The sequence below is a fragment of the Arvicanthis niloticus genome, chromosome 1 (assembly GCF_011762505.2).
Source record: "Arvicanthis niloticus isolate mArvNil1 chromosome 1, mArvNil1.pat.X, whole genome shotgun sequence".
NCBI lineage: Eukaryota > Metazoa > Chordata > Mammalia > Rodentia > Muridae > Arvicanthis > Arvicanthis niloticus.
This window is the reverse complement of record NC_047658.1, coordinates 17,571,055-17,595,203: the sequence shown is the minus strand read 5'-3', so window position 1 is coordinate 17,595,203 and position 24,149 is coordinate 17,571,055. Positions and strand designations below refer to the sequence as shown.

The window sequence follows — 24,149 nt, the reverse complement described above, 5'->3', positions numbered from 1 at the left end:
GTCCCTCTTCTTCCCTATGCCCTAGAACCATCCCCATCTTCACCAATATCATCAGCCTCAGGGGGCTCTGGGGGCTCTGGGTGGAGCGAATGCATTTTCACTGGGAAAAAAAAAAGTCACTCAAAGGCCAAGGTTAGTACAGAGAAGGAGGAGAGGGGGTCAGGCCCTGAACTGGTGAATGTGGGAGAGGTCATCTTTGGTCTCAGGAGTAGATCTCAGTGGTAGGTGGCTGATACTCAAGGGCCAAGGGTCCTGACAGTGCCTGGGTCTGAAGCTCCTCCTCCGGAGGCAGCCACTGTCCTGGTCCTCACCCCTGCTTCTGCTGGGGCTCCCCCCAGGCCTTGCATCTCTTAGTTCCTCAAAGAATTGCCTGGAGAGACAGGCTTCAGCTGGACATGCTGCTGTTTCTGCTGCTGCTCTGGAGGATAAAGGGTGTGGAGGGTGGGATTGATGCCATGAAGGGTTACACCCTCAACGTGGAAAGGAAGATGGTAGTGCAGGAGGGCCTGTGTGTCCTCGTGCCCTGTAACTTCTCCTACCCCAAGGAGACATGGAATGACTCAGACTCAATTCATGGATACTGGTTCCGGAAAAGAGCCAACAGAAATACTGATTCCCTGGTGGCCACAAACAACCAAAGGAGGTCGGTACAGAAAAATACCCAAGGTCGATTTTTCCTGCACGGAGACCTGCTGAGGAATGACTGCTCCCTGAACATCAGAAAGATCAGAAAAGAGGATGCGGGGTCATACTTCTTTCGCATGGAGAGAGGAACTACAAAGTATAGTTATCTTAAGAACACGATGACTCTGAATGTGACAGGTCAGGGGCATGGGTCTGCAAAGATGCCATGGGGGTGGGTACAGGGTCATGGGTGTCTCAGGGCAGGGCTGGGATACGACTGTGTCTTGGGAGCAGTTGGGTCTGAGCATCAAGGCTCAGGGGAGGAGCTGGATCAGAGCCAGGGCTTCCTCTGAAGCTGCACCTCACCCCATCCTGATGCTCCATTTCTCCCCTTTCCTCAACAGCCCTCACTAATACCCCCCATATTCTTCTCCTGGAGACGCTTGAAGCTGGCCATCCCAGCAACCTGACCTGCTCTGTGCCTTGGAACTGTAAGGGGAGTGCACCCCCCATCTTCTCCTGGACTGGTACCTCTGTGTCATTTTTGAGCACCAACACCACTGGTTCCCCAGTGCTAACCGTCATCCCCCAGCCCCAGGACCATGGCACCAACCTCACCTGTCAGGTGACCCTGCCTGGAACTGGCCAGGTGACCACAAGAATAACCATCCGTCTCAACGTGTCATGTGAGGCTAGGCTGCGATGCCTGTTTTTCTAATGCAAAGTGGTCCCCAGGGTGGGGTCAGGGTCTAGACACTAGGTCCTAAAATCCTGATAAGGGAGCTTGTCAGGGTGATGGCCCCCTGCCATACCCACCTAGGCAACTGCTGGGGACAGAGGGTGGTTGATGAGTTCACTGTGTCATTCTCTCTTAGATGCTCCAAAGAATCTGACAGTGACCATCTATCAGGGAGCTGACTCAGGTAAGTGCCATCTTAGGTGAAGATATAGAATCTCTTCAGCTCAGGCAAGCTTAGTCTTCTTTACACTGGACTCACCTTGGAGACAGAGGCTCCTTGTTGGGGAACCACTGGATCAACTACCCTGAAACTCCTAGGAGTTTGCACTGGCCAGTATTAACCCCTCAGTTTTCCCGATCTGCAGTGCCCCTTGAGCACTGCAGGTACAGGCTGACACACACACACACACACACACACACACACACACACACACACACACACACACAGCAGAGCCGCACCATCCAGAACCCTCTCCCCATTTATGGATCTGCCTGCATTCCCCCAGAAGCCGTGCTCTGGGCTCTTGTGCAAAGAGACACAGCTACACAGTTGGGCACTCGGAACACATACAGTGCTCTGTTTTCAGAAGCTCTATAAGTGTTCAGTCTATATGTGACCAGTGTCCTGTCCACATAGGCTGTGAGCCTGGGCTTGTCCCCCTGAGGTTCTAAGAGGAACCAGATGTCAGTAGCAGAGATTATCTTTGGTTTCCATGACCACAGTACCCAGAACTGATGGATATCTAATTCTCTGGGTTTCTAGTACCAATGGGCAGCAAGACCATGGATTTCCCTGTGCCACCAGCAATGAATAGTGAATAGGTCTTGTATCTATGACAACAGTGTGTGTCTTTGAGTGATCAACCCCTAAATGCAGGGACTGTGGCTCAACTGATAGACTACTTGCCCAGCAGGCACAAAGCCCTGGGTTCCATCCCCAGGAACACATATGCTGGGCACAGTAAGGCACACCTGCACTTGGGAGGTGGAAGCAGGAGGATTAGAAGTTCAGGATCATCCTTGCTACATCATGAGTTTAAAGCTAGCCTGAGCTATCTGAGACACTGCCTTCAATCCTCAACATCCTCTTTTCCCCCTTCCCCATCCCCCATCTCTGTTTGTCTGACTCTCAGCATCGACTCCAAGTGTACACCCAGATCACATGTTCTCTTTAATTACAAGGCTTATAGTCAAGTAGTTCACACTGAGATGAGATGTTTAGGCTCTTGCTGTGGTGATAACTGAAAGCCCATGTTTCCCTATTCTTTGCTCCCTATTGGTGTATCAGTGCCTGTGTGTCAGTGCTCTCTCTGGATTCTACTGTCACTTTTCTTAATCACATCACACTGACTCTGTCTCTTTCTCTACAGTATCCACAATCCTGGAGAACAGCTCATCTCTTCCTATCTCTGAGGGCCAGTCACTCCGTCTCATCTGTAGTGCCGACAGCTATCCGCCTGCAAACCTAAGCTGGTCCTGGAATAACCTGACTCTGTGCCCATCAAAGTTGTCCAAACCCGGGCTCCTGGAGCTGTTTCCAGTGCATCTTAAGCACGGAGGAGTGTACACCTGCCAAGCTCAGCATGCCCTGGGCTCCCAACACATTTCCCTGCTCCTGTCTCCACAGAGTGAGTGGCTTGTGGGTCAGAGGCAGGCAGGCAGGGGGAGGGTAACACCTGTTTCATCCTGGCAGTGTTCCCATTAGACCTTTTAGCTTTGGGGCCGGGGGGGGGGGGGGGGGGGGGGGGGGTGGAACCTTAGCTCCAAGTCTTGCTGAGCCTCCTACTGTGAGGAGGGTGTGGGTCAGGGAGGGGAGTTTCTTCACAGAAGCAGCTAGTCCTACAGAGGGGCTGGGACTTAAATGGCTGAGCCAAATTTGAGTACAAGGTCCTTGCTTTGGTGGCCCAGAAGGAAAGGGCATAAAATTCAAGGGGAAACCGAACCAAAGCAAAACAGTGTAAAAACAAATGTGAGACAAGTCACTAGTCAAACCTGTGTGGTGGCCCGGGTCCCATCCCGTCCCTTGGGGAATTCTAGGCAGGCGCTTAACATCTGACCTATATCCCCAGCCCTTGTTTTTTATTTTTATCATGAGATAGGCTCTCACCAAGTTTCCCAGGCAGACATTGAACTCAGTTTATCGCCCAGAAACCCCTTGAATTTGAGAGCCTCTCACCTTTGTTTCAGAAGTAGCTGGAATGGCAGGCATTCTTTATTACATCTGGCTGGGGTGAAGTATTCCTTTGCCTGTTGTGAATCTGAGATTGGAACCCGGGACCTAGTACATGCTGAGATACATTTAATGATCCAATTTTAAAATGCAAAATAATTCTATGCTGAAAAGGATACCAAACTAAATCAAGACCAACTGCTGTCCAGCTTTTTATATCCCCTCTGCCTTCTATTGTCCCTTTCCACTCAGGTCCCTGTTCTGATATCTGAGCTAGGGCTGAGAAAAGTGGAAAGTCCAGCTTCTTGCATGGGACTAGTGGAGGAGAGGTTTCTTAGCATTCTCTATCTACAGGCAGTTCGACGTTATCCAAAATGATGATGGGGACCCTTGTGGGTTCAGGTGTCACAGCCCTCCTTTTCCTGTCTTTCTGCATCATCCTCCTGGCGTGAGTATCACCCTTGGTGGGGAAGGAGAACCCAGGTGGTAAGGGATAAGCCTGCTGTCTGACCCTGAGTCCAGGCCTTGGGGAGAGACCTAGATGGGTGGAGAGTCTAAAGTCAGGGGAAGTTGTGGTCTAGGCAGATGGTGATTGTGTAGAATTCAGGAGTGTTGCAACCCTCAGCCTCCACTGTCCCAGATGGTGGGAGCCACTTTTCAACACAGGAGCCTCTGTGACAGGAGAACTGACCACCATTCACAGACTTAATTGCAAGCAGAGGGTGGGGGGAGTCTGACACTGTACCCCTTCCTACCCATACTGAGAGGCTCCTTGGTGTCCTTACACACAGAGTAAGATCCTACAGGAGGAAACCAGCCAGGCCAACTGTGGTAGCTTCATATCCAAATGCCCTCAAGGCCTCAGTTTCTCAGGTGAGTGACCAGTGTGACTATGTTCAAGCCCAGGGTCCCCCTGCCTGGACTCCTCCTCTGAGATGGATCCCAGTTGTTCTGCTGAGGGTAGTCCAGTTGGGTGTACTGCAAGAGGACCTCTCTAGCCCATTTCCCAACTCGATGACTGCAGACAGTGTCCACACTGCTTGCTCTCTCTGGCTGGGCAGGGAGAAGGATTCATTATCTTTCTCCCTGTCTTCTTTTCTACCTCAAGTAGACAGGTTCTCATCCCATCTCCCTCTTAAGGACACAAAGCTGCAGGATCCTCTTTGCCTTTTGGCTCCTGCCATGGCTGTGTGTGTGTGTGTGCGTGTGTATGCGTGTGTGTGTGTGTGTGTGTGTGTGTGTGTGTGTGTGTGTGTGTGTAGGAGTGTGCATGCATGTAGATGCACATGTAAGAGGAGGCTTGGGCTTGAGATTGATGATTGGAATCATCCTCAGTGGCTTTTCACCTCGTTCATTGAGGCAAAGCCACTTAACCAAACCCAGAGATCACTGATATGGCTATTCTCAGTAGCCAGGGATACCCTACCTCTGCTTTCTAAAGTTAGAATTATGGGTGGGCCACCACATCCAGCTGGCACTTATATCATTTCTGGGGATCCAAACACTGGCCCTCATACTTCCACAGCAAGCACTTTCTCACTGAGCCATTGCCCCAGGTCCCATCTTTTCATCCATTTGTGAAATATTAAGTACTAACAAAGACCAGATGCTAAGGACCCATCTATGAAGAACCTTGGACTCAGTCATGTCTTACTTTAGAGAGAGGTGGTTATCAAACCACTCTAACAAGCAATAATGACAAGTAAAAGATAGAGACATTTATTGTGGGTAAATGAAGGTACAGAAACTAGGAAGTGCCCAGAACCCAGAAGATAGGCTGTGTAGTTGGTTTGTTTACTACTGTCTGTCTCTCTGTCTACCTATTTATCAATCATCTGTCTTCTATCATCTATCTATCTATCTATCTATTTATCTATCTATCTATCTATGCTCTAGATTTTGGTAGTCCCATGTAACATAAAATTCACTACTGTTGCCCTTTTCACATATACAGTAGTGTAACAGATGTCTAGGACTTTTCATCTTGAAAAACTAAAACTGCTACATACCAAATAACAGCTCCCACTCCTTCCAGGCTTCCCTCCCCAAGCTCCTGACGTCCATCACTCTTCTTTCTCTTCTCTTCTTTTTCTTCTCCTCCTCCTCCTCCTTCTTGTCTCTCTCTCTCTCTCTCCCTACCCAACCCCCTCTCTCTGTGTGAGATTCTGACTCCTGCAGATACCTCCAATGTGAGACCATACTGTATTTTTCCTTTTGTAACTGGTTTACTTCATTTAACACATCCTGAGGATCCATCCATGTTGTAGCATACAAGATTTCTTGCCTTTTTAAAAGGTTGATTCTGCTGTATGTATTATATCATACATTCTTTAGCCATACTTCTGAGTTTCTTCTACCTGTTTACTGTGGTGATGTGCACATACATAAACGTGAAAAATCAAGATTGTGTTTTCAATCACACACACATGCACACACATATACATGCACACACATTGTTGGCTCATGTGGTTCTATTTTTCATTTTTTGAGAATCTGTCAACAATTGCTATTTTCTGTTTCCTTTTGTATTATTTTAATAGTGGCTATCCTAGTGAAAGTGAGGTGTTATTTCTTTGTGGTTTTAGTTTGCATTTTCTAATAATAATAGTGAATATTTTCCTGGAGGAGTATCTATTCCAGTTCTTTGTCTATTTTTCTAGTTGGGTTGTTTGTTGTTGAGGAATTCTAGATGTTCTTTAACTACCTCAGCTCTTAGTCCCTCATCTGATGTATGGCTTCTAAATATTTTCTGTAGGTTGAATGTGGTTTTGGTTAGTGACGAGGGAGACTAGATTCTGCCATTTGATTATTCCAGGCAGAGGGAGGAGCAGGCACATCTATCTATCTATCTATCTATCTATCTATCTATCTATCTATCTATCTAGTCTGTGCTTTAGATTTTGTAGTCCTCTCAGAAAGGGAAGTCAGCAGGCATTGAGTGGGAGAACAGCCATGAAGACTGTGTGAAGAGACGGGGAAGGATGGGCAGCACAGGAAGTGATTTTGAAGAAGTTGAGTGTGTAAATCATTTCTGAGCAAACAGACCACTATGAGGAACAAGATAACTGTAACTTCCATGGGGAAGAAACAATCTGTTACCTCTGTGGATGCCTCTGAATGCAACAGGAAGGAAACACTTCAGCAAGGGGAGGACAAAGACAGAGAAGGAATCCTCCCTAATGGAAGGATTCTAGAAATGATGTGGGGGAAATGTGGACTGGCTGATGGATCACTCATGAAGTCAAGATGAAGAGGATACATGTAGGCTGAGGGTAGGGTTTGAGTGACAGGAGATGAAGGATGATGAGAGAAAGAGGTTGGAAGCAGACTCGGAGGTTTACCTTACCTTGAGCAGACAGGAGGAGAGAGGTGCCAGTCACCGAGGGCAAAAAAGGAGTGGAGATTGTTTAATTACATGTGTGAACACACCCAAGTGCAGTACTCATGGAGGACAAAGGAGGGAGTGGGATCCTCTGGAGCTATAGGTAATGTGGGTGTTGGAAATTGAACCCTGGTCCTCTGGCAGAACAGTATGTTATCTTAAGCTCTGAGTCTTCTCTCTCTCCAACACTGAAGGTACTGTTTTACTGGTTGTTTTGACAAGGGTTGATGGTTCAGGTATAAACACTGCAGGTACACAATGTTTCCAGTTATGCATTTTTAGATTTGTGAGTTTTCTTTTTAAGGTTTTATTACATTTTTACATTCATTTATTTTGTGGTTTGTGTGTGTGTGTGTGTGTGTGTGTGTGTGTGTGCATTAGCAATCAGAACACAACATTCAGGAGTTGGTTCTCTTTTTCCACCATGTGGGTATCAGGGATTGAACTCAGATCATTAGGCTTGGCAGCAAGCATCTTTATCCCTGAGCCATCTTGTCAGCCCAGCTTAGAAGTTTTTAACTTAACACCACACAAAAGCAATACTCATTCTGTGGAAACCATACTTGCAAGTTTGAGTTTTGATTATTTACTAGAACCAGTAGCATGTGATTCAATACTCTTCTGTGATTCTGGGCATTAGCCATGTGCCACAGCCTCTGCTCTGTGGCTCCAGGGCCATGAGGTGTGTGGCCTATGGCTTTTCTTCTCTTCTCTTTTTCTTCTTCCTTTGTTTTAATGTGGCTATTCAATACTTTACTATAAAGTAGACATTGCGTTCAAGGATTTTGTTCTACTGTAGCTACTGTTAGTGTCCTGGGTGCATTTAAAGATAGACAAGAAATCTGAAGTGGTAGCCCGGAGGCTAAAAGTGCTCCCTGCTACTGCAGGAGACTTGAGTTCAATTTCAGCACCCACATCAGCAGCTCACATCTGCCTGTCACTCAAGCTCCAAGGGACCCAATGCGCTGTTTTGGCCTCCATGGGTACTACCCTCACCTGTTCACATACCCACACACATATACACATACATGAAAATAAAATTTAAAACATTAAATGTAGGCAGGGTTCAACTTGGTTACACCTTGGGTTACATGAATTAAAAGCATTGTCTTTTCTTTCTTCAGCCTAGTGTATGTGTGTTTGGGTGCATGTTCATATAGTTTTTATCCAATCTGGATTTTAGCTTAGTGTCACCTATGAAGCTCCTCCTGCTTACACATTTACAGGTTCTAGGTGTTTGGGGCATGAGCATCTTAAGGGGGCATTCTTCTTCCCATCAGATAAAATTTCTTTGACTAGCTGTTTCTTACCCTGCTCTACTGTACTGGAAGCTTCTGGAAGCAGGCATCACACCTGAATCAAGGCACTGCATCCGTCACTCACCCTGTCCTGCCCGTATCATGAATCATAATTAAACGTCTGTTGACTCATTTATTTTTGTTATGTGTCTTGCTGTATACTCCTGTCAGACCCAGTAACCGTGATGTAGCCCAGACTTGCCTTAAGCTCACAGGAATCCTCCTGCCACAGCCTCCCAAGTGATGGGATTACAGAAACATCATGCTGAGTGCCCAACAGATTCTGTTATGACCACCTTCAATTAACGAATGATGGGCACAAGGCTGGGGCTGAGGAGATAGCTCAGTGGGTGCTTGCAAGCATGAGGAGTTGAGTTTGGATCACCAGCACCCAAGTGAAACCAGGCACAGTAGTGCAGACCTACAACCATAGTGCCAGTGTAGGGGCAGAGACAACTGGACCTGGCCAAAATGGTAAGCTCCAGGGTTAGCAAGAGATCCTGTCTTAGAAAATAAGGTGGACAACATAAAGGAAGACACCTGATACAGACTTTTGCCTCAGCATTCACGCATGTACACACACCACACAGATGTAACACAGATACCAAAAAGGAAGAGGCCATGGTCCTATATCTCTCATATCCATTCCACCTTAGAATATCCAGCAACTACCTGAGAATATCACACATGTGTCCCTAGTACAATATAGGTGTTGGGGGTCAGAAGAACTAGATTATGCTCGTGACTGGAACTTTGGTTTGGGCTTCTCTTTATGGCTTGTTACAGTAGCACAGACTGACCTGGAACTCCCGTGTAGACCACACTTGTCTTGAACTTGTAATCAGTCTCCTGTCTCTGCCTCTGTCGCTTAAGTCTAGCATGGCAGCTGTGCACCAGCTTTCCCAGGGAGCCTGGTTGAGCTGCTTACTTATTTCTATCTCAGATTCACATCTATAAGCCAGAGACAAAAGTACTGTCTTGCTGATGGAGCTAGGGAGATGGGATGCCTGTTAAGTACTAAATGTTCTCAGAAAGTAAGAATGAAGGTGATTTCCACAAAAAAAAACAAAAACAAACAAACAAACAAACAAAAATGCACATGGTAGGCTGGAGAGAGGCCCAGGTTAAGAGAGTGTGTTGCTCTAGTGGAAGACCTGAGTTCAGTTCCCAGCACCCACATCGGGCAGCTTGCCACCTTTAACCTCAGCCCTAGGGAATCAGATGCTACCTTCTGGCATCTGCAGGCACTGCACCATAGGTGTATATACCCCTATACACATACATGTAATTTAAAATTAAAAATGTTTGTGGGTGAGTAAATGTGGGGTTCCAGGAACCCCTGCTGTCCTATCTGACTCTCTCCTTTCCCCCTTTACAGAGTCCCCTGGTTGAATCCCGGGCAGATGACAGCTCTGAGCCCCTGCCTTCTACAGTTGAGGTGGCCTTCTCCTCCACAGAAGAGGAGATACATTATGCATCCCTCAGCTTTCATGAAATGAAGCCCAGGAACCCCTGGGAGCAGCAGGACACCACCACAGAGTACTCAGAGATAAAGTTCCACAAATGACAGCATGGCCATGACTGTGGCTGGAGGGAGCATGGCAGCCACAGGAGGCTGGCTCTGGAGAAGGATTTGCCTAGGTTGGCATGTGCTGCACAGGACTTGAGAGACATTCCTTTCCTGACACAGGTGTTCTGCTACTGCCCACGCCCCTGCACAGCCCTGTCCAACCACTATTGTGCCTTGGAAATTATAGGCTTGACATTTTTCTCTTCTCTTTTCTCCTCCCTCCCTCCCTCCCTCCCTCCCTCCCTCCCTCCCTCCCTCCCTCCCTCCCTCCCTCCCTCCCTCCCTCCCTCCCTCCGCATCTCCTTCCTTCTCTCACTCTCCCTCCCCTTCTCTCTCTTGTTTATTCAAGACAGGATTTCTCTGTGTAGCCCTGGCTGTCCAGGAACTTGCTCTGTAGACCAGGCTGTCCTTGAACTCGTAGAGATCCCCCTGCCTCTTCTTCCCAAGTGCTGGTATTAAAGATGTGCACCACCACTACCCAGCACTTGACTTTATTGTAATTGTATGTGTGGATGTTTTGCCTGCATGTACATCCATGCACCACATGGTGCCTGCAGAGGCTGGAAGAGGTCATCAGATACTCTGGAATTGGAGTTACAGAGGGTTGTGTGGGGTCACATGGATGCTATCATCTGCAAGAGTAGCCAGTCATCTGCAAGAGTAGCCAGTGCTCTTAACCACTAAGCCATCTCTCCAGTACTAAGATTGATTTTTTAGATGTAATTTTTACTTAAAAACATATATTATTTGCACAATGATAGGTTTTGTATATTTTCTTCCAAGTGTATCACATATTTTGGTCATGCTCACCTCCTTTTCCTTTCAGCACCCCATTAGTTGCTGGTCTCCTTTCTCTCCCCAAATCCCTTCACAGTTTCATGCTGTATGTATTAGTTACCTTTCTTGTCTTTGTTGATAGGATGCTGACAGAAACATGAAGGATGAAAAGGCTTATTCTTGCTCATGATTTCAGTCTATCATGGTGGGGAAGGCAACATGGTGCTCAAGTGGGTACATGTAGTGGGAGATCCACATCTTGATGGACCAGAAAGCAGTGAGCTCAAGCCAGAACCAGATGTAGACACCATCTTCTATAAGTTGGGCCACATGTCTGAAAGATTCCATGGCTTTAGAAAATACTGCAACTAGCTGGGTACCAGGTGTCCAAATATATGGGCCTTTGTGGACAATGATTACATTTAAACCAAAACTAGATGGATGATAGGTAGACAGATAGATAGATAGATAGATAGATAGATAGATAGATAGATGTGACAGAAAAAGGTTACTAGATGATATGTAGATAGATGATATGTAGATAGATGACAGAAAATAGAGACATAGAGATGATAAATAATGATAGAAAGGTGGATAGATGATAGAATGTAGATGAAATAGAAAAGGTAAGTGGTAGATATAAGATAGACAGACAGACAGATAGATAGATAGATAGATAGATAGATAGATGATAGAGAAAAGATGACGATAGATAATTTGACAGAGATGTTACTCCACTCTGCTTTGCTATTTGGGACACACTACTGAATGTAGCTCAGAAAAGGTGCAGACAGAGGCACTGTGGGTGCTGAGGAGCTGCAGAACATGTCTTAACTTGGTTTATTTTTAAACATTAATTTATGTTGATGCCAATGGCTGGGCAGGGCAGAGAGAGGTGGTACTTTTAGGATTCTCAGGCTTGGGAGAGAGAGGAAGGAGGAACAAAGAGAGTAGCAGGCATTTGCAGGAGAGAAGAGATGCCATGCCTGAGAAGATGGCAGGACAGAGAGGCATGGCCACCATGTGAAGGAGCCGGGAAGGTGTGGCTTGGAGTGTGGCCCAGTTGGGCAGACCTCTTGGTCCAGAGGAGCAAAGATAGAACACAGAATTTATTAAGTGATAACTCATGATTATCAGTGGGAGGTAGATTAACCACATGGAGGTTATTAGGAAGTGGCCCAGCTGTTGTTCTATGTAAGGCATAGAAAATATAAAGGCTATGTGTGTGTTTCATTTGGGAAGGTAAACAATTGGGCAGCAGGAACCCACTGGTGGGACTGTTTATTAATTATTTATTTCTACAAAGATAGGTTATTGGAAGGGGGTACCATTGGAGAGAGGATTGGAAGCCCAGTCTCTTCCTTTCTCTTTGCTTTCTGAGAAGCCAGAATGTATTGCTTTGGCATGGGTCCAGTGTCAGGGGCAGCCTTGCTTATACACTGAAGGCCTAAAATCAGCAATCGGCCTAAGTCAGCCTGCTAACACATGGTCTTGGGTCTCTGTGGAAAAACACTCAAACAGATAGCTATAAGACATTGTAAACAGGCAGCTTTGGTGGAAATTTACCAGCCTGGATAAAAACAAGTAGTCATAGGTCTTGTGGATAGTCATAGACCTTGGGTAGCCTTGGTGGTTAGTACTAACTTAGATAAGGACAAGTAAATCATAGTCAGAGTCATAAGTGACCCATTCCCTGAACCTTCACCCAGCCGATACCCTGTTCTGGAGGATATCTGTACTCACCCTGAACACCTACGCTCCTGCATCATCCCCTTCCACACATCTTGTCTTTTTTTGTATATAACCCCTGTGTGAAAAAATTAAAATCAGCGGTTTGATCAGCCTATGGACAAGCCGCTCGTTCTTTGTGTCCCCTGTCCTACAGTTCTGTCTTCCAGGTCTTCTGATCCCAGTTCAATGCCCCGTGGGACTGAGACAGTCCAGTAGCAATGGGGCAACAGACTATGAACTGAAAGTTCTGAAACTGTGATCCAAGATTCATCTTAATTTTTATAAGTACATTGACTCAGGTATTTTGTTACAGTAACAGATAGCTGACTGCTACCATCACCACAGTCATCACTATCTCTATCACCATCATCCACCATCCACCATCACTATAACAGCATCATCTCATTATGTATCCCCTAGCTATCCTGGAGCTCACTATGTAGACTAGGTGTCCAGTTCTGGACAGTGTTGCCATCTGTCCATGTCTTCTGGGTCATGAGGCCAAGCCCTGACCCCATGGTGTAGAACAATGGTCACCTTCTGAAGCAGAATAGGAACAGGGTGTAACCCAGGATTCCACACACGTAGGCACTTCCCAGGGATGCCAATAGGATGAGAAATATCACCAAGGATCCTGGGATGTAGAACTCTTTGTTCACAGTGGGTGGTGGCCCTGGATGGAGAGGACAACAGGACAATCAGGACACTCATTAAACTCATCTCTTCACTCACTGTCTCAGCCAGAGTTTCTATTGCTGTGATACAACACCATGACCAAAGCAACTTGGAGAGGAAAAGGCTTATTTTATCTTACAGTCTATTATGAAGGGAAGGCAGGACAGGAACTCAAGCAGAAATCTGGAGGCAAAAAAATAAAGCATAGGCCACGAGGATCAAGGATTACAGGCTTGCTATTTGATTTGCTCTGCTTTCTTATATAGCCCAGGACCACCTGCTGTTGCCCAGGGGTAGCACCACTCACATGGACTGGACCCACCCACATCAGTCATTGATTAGGAAAATATCCCACATATTTGTCTACAGGCTAATATTATGGAGGCATTTTTCTCAGTTAAAATGGTCTCTTCCCAGATACATCTAGGCTTATGTAAATTGACAAAAACCAACCAGCACACTTGGCCACTTGTTGGGAGCCAACTCCTAGCAGAAAGCGGCTTTCAACTTTGCAGCCATCTTGGACCATATATTTTCAGGTTGATACTTTTCCACCCTGACAAGAGACTTGTTTTTCTAGCATATTTTTGCAAGCAGCCCACAATAACTGAGCACACTCTGACATCTTGTTTTTCTCAGGTATATCCAGCCTTCAGCTGGAGTCCACACAGCTTAGTGCCCCTTCCTGGGCTCTTTCCCTGATTATGTCACTTTCTCTCTTTGTGGAAAATGACTGAGCTGCTAGGGAGAAATGGGGGCTTTCCTTGTTTGCAAATCCACCACAAGTTCCTCTTTTGAAACCAGAATATCTGTTTCTACAGTGTCGAAACTCTCACCCGTCTTCCTGCTCTCTCCTTTGGGGGGGGGGGGTACTACACAGATGCATGGAGAACAAAGGCTGTGGGGTCAGAGTCCCTTGTAAAGGATCTCTCCACTTTCCCATTCACTATGGAGCCTTGGGTCAGGTCCTCAACTATGTTTCTTTCTTTACCTGTGAGACAGAGGTGGATGGGGTGAATGGTATTGAGCCACTCACTATGCCAGGAGACCACGATGGTCACACAGACCAGGACTGAGGCTGGCACATAGGAAGTAAATGCTGGCCAGTCTTGTCTCTGGTGGACTTTGCTCTGACTCCAGGACTGGGGACTATGCATAATTGATAGAGTGAGCAGCTGTGGACAGGTCCTTAGAGGATGAGGAGGGAGGGCGTCACTGAAGGGCTCTGGCAGGCCTTGCCCTTCCCCATTTCCTCTGCCTTGCTAAATTGTTAGATTACATTCCTAAAGCTAGACATCAAAGTCTATTCCCTTATTTGGTCACTTCCTCCTCCTGAGGCAACTGCCAAGGTCTAGCTATCAAAGTACTGAAGTCCAGAAATCAAAAGCCCTCTTTGGCTCACCTAATTAACATGGCCAATCGAAACAAAGCAATTCATCCTAACACTGGACTTCTCCCTTTCCCTTTATAAACTGTCATTTGTTTAAGGACCACATCTGTTTTCCCTCTATCCCGAGGCAGTCCTTTGTCCTTTGGCGCAAATACCCCTTTTCTTTCTCTCCCTTGTTCCTTTTCCCTTCTCTCCCATCTTCTGTCACCTGTCTTTGTCTCTTATTCCCCTTCCCTTTGTCTTTCTGGGGCAAAGATGTCTCCTTTGTGCTGAGAAGTTGGTTCTTGGTGTGTCCTATGCTGGTCCTTTCATGTCACCAGAAGCTGTGAGTGGGGTGAAGCAATGGAGGGGATTCCCGCCTAGACAAAAACACATGGGAGGCGAAGTCTAGAGGGCTTGGTAGTTGCACTCACGAGGTGGCTGGATGGTGACATCCCTGTAGAAGGCTAGCTGGGTCTCCAGGTTCTCCACAATACACCGGTAACTGCCCATTTGTTCCCAGGACAGACTGGGGAGGGTCATGTTCTCCTCTGAGATGCTTAGGAAGGAGCCGTTATGCATCCAGTGGTACTTGGGTTCTGGCCTGGAGAAACAGTTACATTTCAGCTGCACACTGGAACCAATAACAGCAATCAGCACGCCATCAAAGAAATCCGGCTGGGTCCACAGTGACACATAGTCGGGTCCATCTGCAGAGAGAGGGAAGGAGACCACAGCTATACTTATGATCCCTTGGGATGGCATCTTGTCCAGAAGACACATGGTGTCCCTCTATGTGCAACGAGCCCACTTCAGGTGATAAATTGAAACAGTAAAGGTAGCTTCTACTCTGAGCTCTTGTGGGCTAAACCTTGGTTGCCCTGCACACTATATATAGTAAACAGCATATAGCAAAGCAGAAAAGCTTAACACACCAACTGTGTTACAGGAAGCAAGCCAAGCTCTGAATGTATATCACAGTGTGTAATCTACAAAGCTCATTGCTATGAGATACAAAGCAGGGGTGGCAGGAGTAAGGGCGTACCTTGGGGGGGTGGGGGCTGCCCCCTGTGATTTCCCTGAGAAATCCTGCCATGCAACAGATCTGGTGTAAGGAAGGTTACTGTGGAGAGGGAGCAGAGGGGTAACCTGGAGAAGGGGTAGGGACAGACAGCGCCAAGAGGTCAGAGAAAACTGGGATAGAGAAAGAAAGGACGAGGGGATGGCCAGGAACACATGGGAATAGAGAGAGAAAGAGGGAGTGGGGAAGGGGGGAGGGAGAGAGAAGGCTGGGGTGATCATCAGTCTTCTTCATACACTGCAGGTGCCCCACCTGGCGACAGGTAATAACTCAAGCTATTGCTAGGTCACTGTTGCTAGGTCCCTGGGAGGAGCCTAGTGGAATTGTCTGTTAACCAACACTCATGTCATTCGATCCATAAATGTTTCATCTTACAGATGCAAATCTCAGAGGAGAGGAAGAGGGTTCAAGTGCCCTGTTCATACAACAGCAGCAACTACTTAGGGCTTAGCCACAGTCTAGGGGCCCTCAGTCTGGGTTCCAGCTTAAAACCCATAAATGGCAGCATGGAGGTGAAGGGTTGTCTGTCCTCCTGTGAATTAGTTTTCTTCAGATGGTGACAGAGAGTCCATCTTAGGAGTTCCTAACTAAAATGTGAAAATCGTTTGCAGTGTCTGATTGTGATTTTCAACTGAAATTGAATGTAAGAAACAGCTGGGTGTTGAAAGCTCAAGAGTGCCGGGCAGTGGTGGCACACGCCTTTAATCCCAACACTTGGGAGGCAGAGGCAGGCGGATTTCTAGAGTTCGAGGCCAGCCTGGTCTAAAGAGTGAGTTCCAGGGCTACACAGAGAAACCCTGTCTCAGAAAAAAAAACTAAAAAACAAAAAAAGAAAAAGAAAAGAAATAATAAGAAAAGAAAAAGAAAGCTCACGAGTTGGTGTTTACGAGTTCCTCGTGTTTGTTGGTGGGGCTGGTACTGTGCGTGGGATCCCGTGGCTTCATGCATGCTAGTGGGAGGAGCTCCGCTACTGAGCCACACCCACCTCCTCACTGGGGGATTCTATTCTGAGACTCTATCACTGGCCTGTCACTCACACAAAGATTAAGCTTTTAAATCCAACTAGCTGTTGAAGATAGCATAGTCAGTGCAATGGGACTGAGGAAAAAAAAATCGAAGGTGATTTTCCTAAATTCAGAAGAAAACAACAAAATTAGTGAACAGATTTGAAGGTTTCAGAGAGTTAACTAAATTTTAGCCTGAACATAAGTGAGGACGAAGAGATGGCTCAGCAGCTAAGAGTGCTTGCAGAGGACCTGAGTTTGGTTCTCAGTGTTCCTCCCACATCAGGCAGTTCCTAACTGCCTGTAATTCCACCTTTAGGAGATCAAACACCCTCTTTGGCCTCTGTTGGCACCCACACATACATGGCGTATACTTACACAGATATACACATATACACATAAATAAAAGCAAATAAGAAAGGTAAACTTGTGATCTGAAATGAAGAATAAAATATCGATTGTAATCTCTCTGTCTCTCTCTTTCTCTCTGTGTATGTTTGTGTGTTGGAATTATATATATGTGCATGAGTGCGTGGGCACAGATATGATTTACATGTGCGGGTCAGAGGTCAATATCACAGGCATTCCTCAATCACTCTCAAGGCATCTTTATTTTTTTATTGAGACATTTGTTTTCACACAATATATTCTGATTATGATCTCTCTTCTTTCGACTTCCCCCAGATCCTCCCCACTTTCTTACACACCAACTTCATGTTTTTTTTCTTTTCCTCTATTCAAAAGAAACAAAGCAAACAAACAAATGAAACAGAAGAAGCATCTCTCTGGCATAGAATTCATCTATTCTGGCTGGTCAGTGAGTCTCAGCAATCTGCCTCTACCCCACTAGTCTTGGAATTATAGGCTCGAACTGCCACATTCAGCATTTATGCAAATGTCAGGGTTCCCAATTCAGGTCCTTGTTTGAGGACAGTCATTCCCAGCCCCACTTGCCTCTCCCAACAAAACAAACAAACAAACAAAAACCCAGGTCTCAATAAACTCATACTGGCCATTTCTAATCTAAGAATGGGACTGTGTCCCTCTCCTGAAGTCCAGTACCCCATGAGGAGAGCAGTCATGAACCCACAAAGCTAAATACCCAGAGCTGGGATTAACCACACCTAGCTGGCTGCAGGCTGGCTCAGCCATTTTCCTGCATACGTACTAGAGTCTACCGCTGGCTTCCCTCCCACTACCACATGCACTCACAAGCCACAGTCAAGCGAATCATCTCACTTCTCTGGAGTATTTCTGGGATATCTTCTATGGCACACTGAAGATTGTGGTCGGAACGACTGACTCTGTGGATGACCAGAGTCTTGCCATCCGGGGAAATCGTCATGCGGTTACTGCCTGAGGTTGGTACAGAGTTCACATACCACTTGATGTTCGAGGAGTTAGTAAGACATTTGGCAACCACCGAATCTATGCCTTCCACCAGGGTGCTCGTATTGGCTGAGGCGTTGGCTGAGATGCCTGGATTGCTTCTCAACTCTAGATGAAGCAGAAAGAACAGGTCAGGTATAGTGTCAGCTTCTTTAAGCTTTGGGGCATATTGAAGAGATGTGAAGAGCCCTAAGATAAGGCAAAAGAGAAGCCCCAGCACTGAGAGTGGCAGAGGAGGGAGTGGTGGGGAGCAGGCTGCACAGTCCTGGGCAGGGCCTGAGCCACTCTGTACAACTGCAATAACAGCAGCTTCTTGGTCATGACTAGGGGGCCTAACGGCTGTTTTTTTCCCCCTCTGTATGACTATGTGAATTGTATATAGAACACGTTGTTTATGGATGAGAATGCTAACACATGCCACACATGCACTGAGGTAGGGCCACTTGTCACCTCTGTGTACCCCAGGTTAACTGAAGGTTGCAGTTGTAACCTTCCATGGATCCAGTATGAGTGCTGAAATTACAGATGTATTCCACATCCCCAACACTCAAACTCAGATCTTCAAAGCTTTCTTGGCAAGAGCTTTACTTACTGAGCCATCTCCCCAATCTTGTCACCTACTGCTCCCTGTGCCAGTAGTTGTAAAGTCCAGGGCCCTCATCTGAGGAGCTGGGACAGGTGGCTTTGGAACTAGTTATAACAACTCGATCCACTGTCTGAGTTTCATTCGATTCACCAAATTCTCTTCAAACATACAGAAAACAAATGGTAGACATTTGCCCTTTTTACAGATAAGGCTCAGGTTCACAGAGTATAGACTAAGAAACACAGTGTATAGACTCAGAAATAAGCAGAGGGCTTCCTGTCCTCAGAAAACTACATTTCCCCTTGGTCTTAGGACACCAGTGGGAGCTGTCAGCAGTGGGCAGATCTCCAAGGCAGCCATACTACTTTCTCCTGGCCTGGAGTGACTATCACTGTCATGGAAGGGACAGCTATAATGAGCTACAAAATACCTGGCCCTACAGTTATGGCAATAAAAATAAAATAACAAAATGATAGCTAAGTCTACGATCATACAGACATCAGGAAATAGCCTCATCCTCAAGCCCAGAGGAGGGGAGGAGGAGGTTCTTCCCTAGGTAAGTCTCCATACGAGAACACAGTCTTCACTATCACATTGTGAGATTCAGGGGACTCAGCCAGGACAATGCCCAAACTTCTGGCCCACAGAAGTCACATGAAAATAAGCTAGGACATGTCTGTGGTTCTAGCACTCAGGAAGCAGAGGCAGGAGAATTGAAAGTTCTAGGCCAACTTGGGCAACATAATGAGTTCCAGCTAGGGATTTAGGTCAGTGGCACAGCACCTGTCTAGAATCCCCAAGGGTGGCTGGGGTGTGGCTGTCTGGGGTGTGGCTGTCTGGGGTGTGGCTGTCTGGGGTGTGGCTGTCTGGGGTGTGGCTGTCTGGGATGGGGCTGTCTGGGGTGTGGCTGTCTGGGGTGTGGCTCAGCAGTAGAGTGCTTGCCTAGCATATGGAACACTCTAGGTTCCATTCTCAGTACTACAAAAATAAATAAAATTAATTAGTTACTATTTGTTTGTTTGTTTTTCAAGACAGGGTTTCTCTGTGTAGCCTTGGCTGTCTTGGAACTTGCTCTCTTATAGAGATCCACCTGCCTTTGCCTCCCAAGTGCTGAGATTAAAGACATGTGCCACCACTGCCTACTGTTTTTCTAAATAGCAGTTCTCAACCTGTGAGTCACAGCCCCTCTGAGTGGTTACATATCAAATATCCTGCATATCAGATATTTACACTATGATTCATAACTGCAGCAACGTTACAGTTATGAAGTAGCAATGAAATAATCTTATGGTTGGGGGTCATCACTACAACATGAGGAACTGTATTAAAGGGTCACCGCATTAGGAAGGCTGAGAACCACTGCTCTAAAGTATGGATGTTACACAGCAGTGGAAAATAAATACTCTCTTCAACAAGTGAACTGAGTCCTTGGACGTTCAGAATGACCCGTCTCGCCGGGCGGTGGTGGCGCACGCCTTTAATCCCAGCACTTGGGAGGCAGAGGCAGGCGGATTTCTGAGTTCGAGGCCAGCCTGGTCTACAGAGTGAGTTCCAGGACAGCCAGGGCTACACAAGAGAAACCCTGTCCCGAAAAACAAAAAACAAAACAAAACAAAACAAACAAACAAAACAAAACAAAACAGAATGACCCGTCTCTGCAGGAACAGCCCGAGAGCCACCTTCATGGCTGCCAGGGTCACTTTCAGGCAACATAGACACCAGAGGGCATGCCCTCCAAGGAATCTCCCTGTTGGAGCCCTTAGGACAAGCTTCCTTTTTTTATTGGGGCAATTGGTTGCCTGGCCAACTCACTTATGATCTCCAGCCAGCCAGTTGCTCTCTGGGTTCCGTTGCTAGTGTCCACTTCGACAGTATAGAAGCCTGTGTCATTTACCGCTGCCATCCTCACCACCAGGCTCCCTGTACGGGTCACGTTCTCACGGCCACTGTACATCGGTCCAGGGTGTCGGGTATTGGGAGGTTTATAGCTGAAAATCATGTTTGCTGTACTGTTGCCTGTGCCCCGATACCAGCTGTACTCCAGGACATCTTCTGGGACATTTTCTAGGGTCAGGATGGTCCGGTACTTCTCCACTCCTATGAGTGAGTCTGGGCTGATGAAGATCTGACCAGAAGCCTGGCAGATCTCACAAATCAGCAAACTGGCTGAGGAAACCAAAGAGGAGGGAGAGTGAGGAGGGGAAAGGGTAAGGAAGGGGAGGAAAGTGGGGGATGAGACCCAGGTAAATACTTTCTTTTTTTTTGCTTGTTTGTTTGTTTTTTCGAGACAGGGTTTCTCTGTGTAGCCCTGGCTGTCCTGGAGCTCACTCTGTAGACCAGGCTGGCCTCAAACTCAGAAATCCGCCCGCCTCTGCCTCCCAAGTGCTAGGATTAAAGGCGTGTACCACCACTGCCCGGCCAGGTAAATACTTTCACAATTGTATAACTGTCAGAATTTGAATCTTTAATGTCTCTCATGGGCTCAGAATTTTGATCCCTTGGTCCCCTGCTGGTGGCACTATTATGGGAGGCTGTGGTCTTTTGGGGGACAAGGTATTAGTGGTAGAAGCATATCACTAAAGGTAAACCTGTAGAGCTCACACCCAGCCTCTGGCTCCTGCTCTGCTCCATGCTCCTGGCATGTGCTGCCGCGTGAACAGCCTCTACCCCACCCTGCTGCTGCATGACCTGAACTGCTGTTTCACCATCCCCCCACCCATCTGCTAGACTGAAACTGAGTCAGTAAATCTTCCCTCTCCTGTTCCTGTCAGGAACTGTCACGGCGGCGATGCCAAAGTAACTCATACTATAAATAAAGAAGTCCCAGTACAGCTGGGTCTAGAGTTGGCTTAGTGGTTAAGAGCACTCACTGCTCTGGCAGGGGACCTGGCCTTGGCTCCCAGCACCCAGAGTTGGGTGGCTTACAACTATTGTAACTCCAGCTTCAGGGTCTCTGATGCCCTTTTCTGGCCTCCATGGGTACATGCATACATGTGGTGAACACAGATACATTCAAGCACACACATACATACACAGAATAGAATACACTGTTAAGAGTTTCCAGTTGAGCACTGACCCCCCCCGCCCCCGCCCCAGCGTCAAGTCCTTGTCTTATCCACTCTCTCCTTATCCTCCCTCAGCCCCACCCACTTCCCTTTGTTACTCGACCCCCAACTCATCCGTCACACGACAGACATGTGTATCTCAATAAAACACAAGATGTGACCCTGCCCTCCTCTGTTCTATAGCCTCCTATGTATGCTGGTCCCCATCTCCATACACAGATCTCTGCTCCACTCTCCCCATTTGCAGCCTCCCTGAGAACTCACTTCTTCATCCTTAGCTCTGACGTCTCCTGACCAGGCTGGCCAGGTGTCTCCTCGGGGCTTCCTAGCATCCAGAGATCCTCTCACCTTACCCTTGATCACTTAGATTTTTAGTTTGAGGGAAGACCCGTGAGGCCCAGGCAGGCAGGGCTTGCTGTGCCAGTCAGCACTGGGTAGATAGCTCTCATGACCATCCAGGGAACAAATGCAGGGAAGTCTCTCTGAGACTGTCTGACACAATTTTGATTGCAGATCTGAATTCATTGAAGTGGGTGTGGACAGGGTAAGACTTGTTACCACCGTAGACACAAGTTGGAATCGCCTGCTCTGTAATGTCTGAGGTTTGACTATGGGGGAGGTAAAGGTACCTGAGACCCCACTCTATACTGCAGGGTGAACACTGACACATTCAAGGCCAGTATCCGATCCTAGCACATCACAGTAGTTGTGAGTGTCAGGGAACATAAAGACTCCTGGAGAAGAAGGGGGTTAGAAAGGGACCCAGGCTGGGCAGGAAGAGACTCCAGATAGATAGGGGAACCCCAAGGAACACAGAGTGATTGCAGGGAGGTGAGGTCCAAGTTCACCAGTTTACATGGCAGGTAGATAGGACTGAATTCTCTCTCTCTCTCTCTCTCTCTCTCTCTCTCTCTCTCTCTCTCTCTCTCTCTCTCTCTCTCTCTCCCCCACCCACCCCCATATGTGTATGTGTATGTGTGTGATGTGTGTGTGTTCCTGCTGTGGTTGTGTGTATGCATATGTTGTCTGTCTCATTTGTCTGTGTCTCTATGGGTGTGAGATATACCCAGATGTATTTCATGAAAGTCCTGCTGAGGGTCCTGTCTCCAGTTCTCTTCCTGCTGCTTGTATCATTGGGCTTCTGAGCTATGCCTCAGCAGATCGGTTTCCTGATCTTCCTTCCCCTCGGCCTCAGAAAGCAGATTCTCTCCCCTCTTACCCACAAGGGTGAGCCACCTCCAGGGGCTACAGCTGGGCCTGGAAAGGTTCATGACCTTCTTGGGTCCTCCGGAGCTTGGCAGGTTCTGCAATGTCCCAGCCCTGGCCTCCTCTCTTCAATGTGGCTCCTCCTAGAAAGGACTCTGCCCCGCAGTGAGGGTGGACCTATGGCTGCAAGTCTTATCTTTATGGTTCTATGTTGTCCTCCAGGGTCTGCTTATCTAACTTCTATACCTATTAATATTTTTATGATTATGACGTAAACAACACCAGCTTCTTGTTAGTTTTCAAAAACTGGGAAATATGGAGAAGCAGTTACAAAGACAAGAGCATCATGTGCCTTTTGGTTGGATATTTTTTTCCAGTACTGGGATTGAACACAGGACTTTGCATGCTAGGCAAATGCTTTACCATTGAGCTATATACCCAACCACAAACAGCACGTGTGTGTGTGTGTGTGTGTGTGTGTGTGTGTGTGTGTGTGTGTGTGAGCTGAGAGGATATGAAGGAATATGTGGGTCCTAGGTATTAAACTTAAACTCAGGTCATCAGGTTTGGTGTAAGTACTCTGAAAGCAAAAGACGATTACATTTTAATGTATGTCTCCTTTCCATTCTAGCTGGCATTCATGTTCAGGACTGTGATTAATCTTTTGATCACTTTGTCTCGATTTATGACTATGCTCTTTCTACAGAATAACTTTCCATGACATACTCCCTCGTGTTCTTCACTGGATCATTTTTAAAGGCCTGCACTGACTCCATTCAAGTGAAACTTCATGAAGCCACACGCACACAAGACACATCCAGCAACAAACCACTACACGATGGCTTTTCTCCCTTTAAAACAAAGGAAAAAATTCCTACCATCTAGGGCAGCCATGGAAATGGCCCAGGGCAAGGCATGCCTTTGTTCATGGTGCTGGTGTAAACTGACTATAGCTTGCTTTCTACTGTGGTGATATAAACACCATGATCAAAAACAACCTAGGGAAGAAAGAATTTATTTTAGCTTACAACTCTCAGGTCACAATCTACCACTGAGGGAAGTGAGGGTGGAAGTTTGGAGGCAGGAACTGAAGCAGAACCCTTGAAGAAAAGCTGTCTAATTACTTGATTCTCATTGGTTACTCAACCTGCTTTTATATACAGCCCAGGACCACATGCCCAGAGGTGGAACCACCCACAGTGAGCTGGGACTTTCTGTATCAATTATTAGTCAAGAAAATGTCCTACAGACCTGCCTAAAGGCAATCTTGTGGAGGCATTTTCTTAATTGAGGTGCCTCTTCCTAAACATGTCTTGGTTTGTGTTAAACTGATAAGACCCAGCCAGCACATAGACCCACTGTGCCCCAGCTAGGACCCTCTATTGCCTTTTACCACCTTCCTGTAATAGGATAAGCCGCTGGTTACATCAGAACTCTCATGACCTAACTCTATGTGGACATACCCTCAGAGAGACTCTCTAAG

At 46.9% G+C, this 24,149-nt stretch overlaps 2 protein-coding genes across 4 annotated transcripts in view; one reads left to right on the top strand and one right to left on the bottom strand.

Moving 5' to 3' along the window:
* Window positions 1–354: 354 nt before the first annotated feature.
* Window positions 355–10,017, top strand: LOC117722500 (sialic acid-binding Ig-like lectin 12). Of its 2 annotated transcripts, none has more exons than XM_076932955.1 (7): window positions 355–822; window positions 1,029–1,310; window positions 1,500–1,547; window positions 2,734–2,991; window positions 3,888–3,981; window positions 4,325–4,406; window positions 8,196–8,346. In XM_076932955.1, the coding sequence occupies exons 1-7, from the start codon at window positions 396–398 to the stop codon at window positions 8,208–8,210; spliced, it is 1,206 nt and encodes a 401-aa protein (XP_076789070.1). In that variant the 5' UTR covers window positions 355–395; the 3' UTR covers window positions 8,211–8,346. The 2 variants fall into 2 exon arrangements, with proteins under 2 accessions (XP_076789070.1, XP_034377580.1); XM_034521689.2 differs by lacking the exon at window positions 8,196–8,346 and adding an exon at window positions 9,592–10,017 and having other exon boundaries at window positions 356–822.
* Window positions 10,018–10,488: 471 nt separating this feature from the next.
* Ceacam18 (CEA cell adhesion molecule 18) overlaps window positions 10,489–24,149 on the bottom strand; it is a 30,132-nt gene continuing 16,471 nt past the window's right edge. The window contains exons 1-6 of one of the 2 annotated variants that reach the window (XM_034524998.2): window positions 22,680–22,843; window positions 20,208–20,561; window positions 17,633–17,917; window positions 14,770–15,045; window positions 12,829–12,964; window positions 10,489–12,367 (exon numbers count right to left, since the gene is read on the bottom strand). In XM_034524998.2, the coding sequence (XP_034380889.2) occupies window positions 12,313–12,367; window positions 12,829–12,964; window positions 14,770–15,045; window positions 17,633–17,917; window positions 20,208–20,561; window positions 22,680–22,731 (1,158 nt within the window). In that variant the 5' untranslated portion in view covers window positions 22,732–22,843 and the 3' untranslated portion in view covers window positions 10,489–12,312. Of the gene's footprint in view, window positions 12,368–12,828; window positions 12,965–14,769; window positions 15,046–17,632; window positions 17,918–20,207; window positions 20,562–22,679; window positions 22,844–24,149 lie in introns of those variants that run through there. The other variant, XM_076932945.1, reaches the window with a different exon arrangement.

Coding starts and splice junctions, on each gene's coding strand:
- LOC117722500 (XM_034521689.2), top strand. CDS start 396: ATGCTGCTGTTTCTGCTGCTGCTCTGGAGGATAAAGGGTGTGGAGGGT. Junction 823..1,028: donor GATGACTCTGAATGTGACAG/GTCAGGGGCATG, acceptor TTTCCTCAACAG/CCCTCACTAATACCCCCCAT. Junction 4,407..9,591: donor TCAAGGCCTCAGTTTCTCAG/GTGAGTGACCAG, acceptor CCCCCTTTACAG/AGTCCCCTGGTTGAATCCCG.